The sequence below is a fragment of the Bos taurus genome, chromosome 14 (assembly GCF_002263795.3).
Source record: "Bos taurus isolate L1 Dominette 01449 registration number 42190680 breed Hereford chromosome 14, ARS-UCD2.0, whole genome shotgun sequence".
In the NCBI taxonomy this organism is placed as follows: Eukaryota; Metazoa; Chordata; class Mammalia; order Artiodactyla; family Bovidae; genus Bos; species Bos taurus.
In genome coordinates, this window is record NC_037341.1 from 22,225,855 (window position 1) to 22,233,121 (window position 7,267).

Sequence of the window (7,267 nt, forward strand, 5' to 3'; positions counted from 1 at the left end):
ATGAAGCGGGTGGTGAGCAGACTAGCGTGTGGCCGCAATCCGCCCTGGGTATGAGCTGGTGCCTTGCCTTCACCCCTGATGCCGTCTCCCTGCGGAGTCTGAGGTTCTCCAAGCCGGGGAGTAAGGGGAAGATGTCAGCACTCCCACCAGAGGACCCGAGCTGGGGCGGGAGGCGGAGTGGGGAATACAAGGAACACCCCCCGCGGACCAGTTTCTGAGCAGGGAAACGGACCGGGAACAGCGCATTTCCTGCTTCTCCTGTGCAAACCCCGGGCGCGGCCGAGCGGGAACTGGGTGACGGTCGGGGAGTCGCCGGCTGCTGGGGCGGGGTTCGTGGAGGCCTCGAGGGGTCCGCGGACCAGGCGGGATGCTGGGGAGGGATGCTGGCGGAGGGCGTGGGGGAGGGTGTAGGAGCAGAACGCACGTCTCCTGTCCTGGTGCGGAGCGAGAGTCCCCAGAGCCCTCTCGGCCCCGTGGGAGAGGCGGGCGCCCCAAAGGCAGGGTAGGGCGCCAGGTGAGAGGCAGCGGGGCTCTGACCCTCGGGAGCCTCGGGGTGGGAGCTGGTGGCCGTGATCTCCCGGGCCCTCCTTCTTCCCCACCCCTCCCATCTCACCCGCGACTTTGAACCGCGCTTCGCGGACCCGCTGGGCACCCGCCGGAGGACCGGGAATAGACGCGAGAGGTACGCAGAGCCGGCGCGCGGCCCTACCTGGGCAGTGCGGAGCCCCGGGCGCGCTCCGTTCGGCGCGCCGCCTTCCGCTCGGCTCCCGGAGGCCGCCGCGGGCATGCGACTTATAAACGCGAAGACCTGATTGTTGTTCTTTGTTCCGGGGATACCATTGTCTATCGGTTCCCGGTGCCCGCGGTGCGCCCCCCCTTTCCCTCCGCCCTCGAGCCTAGCGGGACTGTCCCGGTGCCCACGGCCTTCCTCGGAGGCCGAAGCGTCCTTCGTCCGGCTCCTGCTTCCCAAGCATCGAAACACAAAAGCCTGCAGGAAACCCACGGCCGGTGCCTGGTCACGCAGGGCTCCGAACCGCGGCTCACCACCTACCCGGATTCAACGCTGCGCCCGCCGGCCACGGGCCCGGCGGGGTACCGGGCAGGGCTTCGCGCCGCGCTAGTCGCGTCCTTGCCCAGACTTTCCAGCCTTGGGCCCAGCCTGGGGACTGGGCATGGATTAGCAGCCAGAAGTCAGAGGTCCCAGTCCCCGCGCGCTCCGGCAACGCGGGCGGGTGGACAGGGCTCCTCCTCGCCAATTTGTCTGGCCCCCTCCCCCCGCGTAAATCTCTCGTGATGAGAAAAGCAAGGCTCGCAGGAAGCCACTCCGGATGTTTGCTGCTTTTCATGTGGCATTTGTGGCTGGCTCTGATAACATCCAGAGCTCGACTTCCAACGCCGCGTTTAGTTAAGAGACTGAAATAGAAGAGTCCACACAAACCTCGTGGACGTCTGCGGCGCCGCCACCCCCCACCCCAACACGGTCCCCTCAAATCTATGATAAAAGCAGGATCAGAAGCCTGGATGAGCACAGGTAACCGCCTGCTGGAGGGACTCGTCTTGGAAAGGCACCACAATTCCTTTAAGTAAATAACATAAGTAAATCGTTATGTTATAACTCCTAGGGAGAGTGTTAAAATAAGTAGGGGGTGGAGAGACACCAAAATCTGAAGCTACATCTCCATCCTATGCATCCTGTGCTCTCACCTAATTTCTCAATATCTTAAAAAAAAAAAAAAGAAAAAGCAGTAGTTAGACTCCAAGAACAAGTGCAGATAATAAAAAGAACCCCCCATCAGTTTCTCGACTTTCTTGGCACCTCTTCCTGTAATGAGGTGGCAAAGAGGCACCTAAGGATGAATAAAATGTACAGGGTAAACCTGTGCATATATATATTTTGAACTTACACCTGGATTGCATTTCCTGTACCCTATGTTATTTTTTTTATGAAATTCATCAAATAGATTCATCTAGAGAGATAAATGTAGTCTGGAACAGGCATTATTTTTGTTTGGTTTTTCAATCGCTATTTTAAGAAAACTATTAGTTCACAAAACTTTTGCCCTAACAGAAATCCTGCTTTGAGATCTTTGGAAAATATTTATTACTTTGCAATAAAGAAACGATCGCCAAGAAAACATCAAGGAACAAGGCCCTACAGGATTAATTTGTTCTCTCTTTACTCCTATAGTTTCCTTACTTAGATAACCAGTTGCAAAGCAATCATGCTTAATTTTCAAGCCCATATTTTTCTCTTACAGAAAAATAAGCTCTTAAAGGAGAAGTGCATAATCAGTTAAATGTGTTTAAGATTATCAGTTGTTTCAAAACCATCTATTAAAAATAACACTTCTCCATTATTTCCTTAAGCAGATTAACTTTTTTTCTTCTCTGAATCTCAGAGACCCAGGAACTACAACCACTTTTTGGCCACTGAAGGTGGGGGTGGGGGGCAGCCTATGTCACAGATACTCAAGGAATTAAGTTGGCTTAAAACAAGTGCAGAAGTTCTTTGGAGAAATAGCAAACTCAGAGAAACTGAAGGCCAATTGCTTTCAAAGGCTGTTTCTTTGTTTTTATGAATGCCCCCAGTAAGCAGTCTTGATAGACTACTTGTCAAGCAATGGCACACTGCAAGCTTCAGGCCTTACCTCCCAGATCCCGGTAAGCCCTAGTTTTCATGTCTCTTCACAGTAAACAAAGCAAATCTGTTGTGGGGATTGATAAAAGTTGTCTATTTATGCAGGAGCGGCTGTGTTCACTGCTTTAGCAAACAACACAACACATAAACAAATACACAAATGCAACAGCTTGGGTTAGTAGTTAATAGTGCCAAGTCTGAGGGCAGACTTCTGGAGGTGATTCCACTCCCCAGTGCTGTGCTAGTGGGCAAGGTCCTTAACGTCTCTGGGCCTCAGCTTCCTCTCCTGTAAGACAGAATGGGCTCTACCTCACAGGGTTATAAGGATAAACTTGTTGGCTGATGTTTGGTGTGCTGTATGTAAGTTTGACAGAAGGGTTTGTTTACAAACCCACAAAGAAGGCCTCTCGAATTTAAACATAAGTTTAAATCTTAAAAGTTTTCATTCCAGTCTTGAGAAACACTGAAGAACCCCCCAATACCATAAACTGACCCCAAGGGGTACAGGTATTTTGTTCCTCAAAGGTTGCTTTATTTTCTCCATTCGACAGGCGTTTAGATGAATATCGCTATCTTTACCACATTTAAGAAATCAAAACTAAATCTTGCTTTTTTTCCTGAACACATAGGAGGACATTTTGTTAAGTTTATTAAACATTTCCTGTACACATTTTCAAGGGTGGGTTAGTCTCTTTGGATAAAGCTTAAAAAAAAAAAAAATTCTTCAGGATGACATTTGTAATCTTGTTTCGAAAGTAGAATTTACCTCGGACATAGCATTTTGAATATAATACAGGTACGTCGAGTCCTTGGGGAGAGAAAGTGTTTTCCAGTTCGGAGACATGTCCGTGGGACTCTGGGAAGGCGAGCCCCCCACCGCTGAAAGCTCCTCAGCTCCAGGTTGAGTGGGTGCTTCCTGCTTCGATCCAGACTGCAGTGGCCAAGTACTTCTAGGCAGCAGGGCGATCAGCACCCTAGAAGGTTGATCAGGGGTCCCTCTTGGAGGGTGGGAGCCGACGCGGCGCCAAAGCCCGGCTCCAACCCGTTTTCTCAGGGGCAGGTGTCGCCCTGGGCGCGGGGCCGGGGAGGGGGGAAGGGCGGGCGTGGGGTTGAGCTGAAACTTGGGACCTGGGCGGCGGGCTGGGCGTGGGCCTAACGTAGCCGGCCGGCCCGCCCCCGCCGCTCCATTGGCCGGGTCTGTGCAGAAAAGGCCCGGCGGCCGGGGGGCGCCCGCAGTGGCACTGGGCTGGTGGGGGCGCGGGTAGCGCCAGTTACTGCGATCGATCTGCCAGGAACGCGGGCGGCGGGGTCCGGTCGGGGGACGCGACCGGCCCGCCGGGCATCTCCTCTCTCGCTCCCCACCCCCTCCCCCCGGCAGGGGGAGGCGGCGTGTCCGGCGGAGGGTTCGGGGCGCAGGGCCGGGCTGGAGCGCCATGAGCAGCCCGGATGCGGGGTACGCCAGTGACGAGCAGAGCCAGCCCCGGAGCGCGCTGCCCGCCGTGATGGCCGGCCTGGGCCCCTGTCCCTGGGCCGAGTCGCTGAGTCCCCTCGGGGACATGAAGATGAAGGGCGAGGCGGCGGCGAGCGCCGGTGCGCCGGCCGGGCCGGCGGGCCGAGCGAAGGGCGAGTCTCGCATCCGGCGGCCGATGAACGCCTTCATGGTGTGGGCGAAGGACGAGCGCAAGCGCCTGGCGCAGCAGAACCCAGATCTGCACAACGCCGAGTTGAGCAAGATGCTGGGTGAGTCCGCGCCGGGGCCCAGGCCCGGCGAACCTTGAGGGTCAGACGGTGAGGACCTTGCGACCGAGGCTGCGGGTGCGCGGCCCCCACGTCCTTCCCTGGGGTCCCTCTTCCTTCCCGCTGTCCTATCTCCTACTCTCCAAGCGGCTTTGGGCCTCGGTCCCCGGGTTCACCGTCGGCCGGGACTCCGGGGAGGCGGCTTCCCGCGCATCCGAACGGCGGCGAGGGCACCCTGGCGCGGGGCTGGGTGGGTCGCCCGTTCCCCCGACTCCTGGCCAGTTCCTCGAACGAGCGCGGGTGGTGAGCGGGAAGCCGCTTCCAGGAGCGACAGAAAGGCGGCGGGGGGATGGGGGGAATGTCTTGGAGGGCCCGAGATCTCGCGTCTTCCCCCAGTGCCCAGCCTGCTCTCGGCCTCCACAGCCCCAGCCTTCAACCTTTCCCTTAATCCCTTCCCCCGCCCCGGGAGTGGCACCAGCCGAGGTCGCAGGGGGGCGGTAGGGCCTGGTTGGGCCTGGGAGCGGGGGCGCAAATGCTAAACCCGCGGCCCGGTCCATCCCACGCCCCGCAGGCAAGTCGTGGAAGGCACTGACGCTGGCAGAGAAGCGGCCGTTCGTGGAGGAGGCCGAGCGGCTGCGCGTCCAGCACATGCAGGACCATCCCAACTACAAGTACCGGCCGCGGCGGCGCAAGCAGGTGAAGCGGCTAAAGCGGGTGGAGGGCGGCTTCCTGCATGGCCTGGCCGAGCCGCCGGCGGCCGCGCTGGGCCCCGAGGGCGGCCGCGTGGCCATGGACGGCCTGGGCCTGCCCTTCCCGGAGCAGGGCTTCCCCGCGGGCCCGCCGCTGCTGCCCCCGCACCTGGGCGGCCACTACCGCGACTGCCCGGGCCTGGGCGCACCCCAGCTCGACGGCTACCCTCTGCCCACGCCCGACACGTCCCCGCTGGACGGCGTGGAACCCGACCCGGCCTTCTTCGCCGCGCCGCTGCCAGCGGACTGTCCGGCCCCTGGGCCTTACAGCTACGCCCCGGCCGCGGACTACGCTGGGCCCCCGGAGCCGCCCGGCGCGGGGCCCCTGCACCCGCGGCTGGGCCCGGAGCCTGCGGGCCCCGCGATGCCGGGCCTCCTCGCGCCCCCCAGCGCCCTGCACATGTACTACGGCCCCGTGGGCTCACAGGCGGCGGCGGCGGGGGGCGGGGGACGCGGCTTCCAGATGCCGCCGCAGCCGCCCCCGCACGGCCCGGGGCAGCCGTCGCCCCCGCCAGAGGCGCTGCACTGCCGGGACAGCGCAGAACCGGGCGCCCCGGCCGAGCTACTCGGGGAGGTGGAGCGCACGGAGTTCGAACAGTACCTGCACTTCGTGTGCAAGCCGGAGATGGGGCTCCCCTACCCGGGACACGACGCCGGCGTGACCCTGCCCGACGGCCACGGGGCCCTGTCCTCGGTGGTGTCCGACGCCAGCTCCGCGGTGTATTACTGCAACTATCCCGACGTGTGAGCCGTCCCAGCCCGCCGGGCCTGCGGCCAGAAGCGCGCACAGTGTTACACACCTCCCCAAGGATCGAGGGACACAGCCTCGCGTCGCATTGTGTTGTTTTTAAGTTGCCTTGGAGTATAATTTATGGTAATTTATTTTGTCTGCCACTTGAACACTTGGGGGTGGGGTGGGGAGTAAAACGGGGGGAGGTGATGTCTGAAGATTGGTTCAGACCCTTGTTTCCCACAGTGGCCCTTGTCAAAACCCCATTTCCAAGTTCAAGTTCACCAGTGGGTCAGGGAACAACTCGCTCCGTTTCTCAAAGCTTTATTGATCAACGAAATTTTTATCCCGGGTGTGTTTTTTTTTCAATCTTTAAAAATAAAATAAAATCTGGAATTCCACTTTTCTCACTCTGCTAGCTCCTCTGTCACAAAAGCAAGTTTTTGAGATCCCTGTTAAGTATTTAATAGAATTAGAAATGCTTTAACTATAACACTAAACATACAGTCACAGTGAATTTCTCATTCTCTTGTAATAGTAAACCTGAATGACTTGAAGGGGAAGCCCTCAAATAAACATTTGGGCATCCCTAGTTGGTTTTGCCTAGGGGAAAGGAAACTCACAGAATGAGCCTAACTTATGCATTTCAGGTGACCCTAGTCTCTACATAGTACAGGTTAATCATAATTCTCTAAATATTTTTCAGTTTTGGTATATCACTTTCAAACTCAGGAGAATATCCAGGTAACTTTGGTTGAATCTTGAGACCTGCATAAAGAGGCTTTTGGATATATTTTTTCTTTTCTAAATTTCACCATGAGTCGTTAAAACTCCCTCTCAATACTGAAATCGCCAGTCATCACAGGTCTACACCTTGGAAAGCAGTGTTCCTGGGTTAAAAATAATTGGAAAAAGTCATAGGAACTAATCAAAATAAAATGTGCATTGTGACCTCAACTGTTAGTGAAACTTAGCACCTATCATTTCAGTGGGATATTTTGCTATAAGTTGCATATGGGGCCTGCTGCAGTTCCTGATAACCTGCAGTTCTTAGCTTGGGAGGGATCCAAGGAGGATATGTACGCAACATGCTTTGCAAATGCAACCACAGCTGCAGTCCTGGGGCATCACTGTCCTGCCCTGTCAGGGAAGAAACTGAGTCACAGGTTGTGAAGCTGATCAGCCTTTCTCTGTTTGTGTTTGTGGCCCTTCCCATCACACTTAGCAGATGGGACATAAATGGATGGATACAGGTGATTTACAATGGGCATTTCCTGTACCAGGTGTTTCGTCAATGCTGTCTTGCACTGATTTTGAGCCTGATGAAGCCTGGGAGTTTAGGTGCAATTCTCCCCGTTTTGCAAGTGACATGTGGAGGCACAGATCCCTTACTTGCTGTGTACATGGTGAAAG

At 56.6% G+C, this 7,267-nt stretch overlaps 1 protein-coding gene across 1 annotated transcript; it reads left to right on the top strand.

The window, feature by feature from the left end:
* The first annotated feature begins 4,071 nt into the window (after window positions 1-4,071).
* SOX17 (SRY-box transcription factor 17) lies at window positions 4,072-5,872 on the top strand. Its single transcript, NM_001206251.1, has 2 exons — window positions 4,072-4,378; window positions 4,947-5,872. The coding sequence occupies exons 1-2, from the start codon at window positions 4,072-4,074 to the stop codon at window positions 5,870-5,872; spliced, it is 1,233 nt and encodes a 410-aa protein (NP_001193180.1).
* Window positions 5,873-7,267: the final 1,395 nt, after the last annotated feature.

Coding starts and splice junctions, on each gene's coding strand:
- SOX17 (NM_001206251.1), top strand. CDS start 4,072: ATGAGCAGCCCGGATGCGGGGTACGCCAGTGACGAGCAGAGCCAGCCC. Junction 4,379..4,946: donor CGAGTTGAGCAAGATGCTGG/GTGAGTCCGCGC, acceptor CACGCCCCGCAG/GCAAGTCGTGGAAGGCACTG.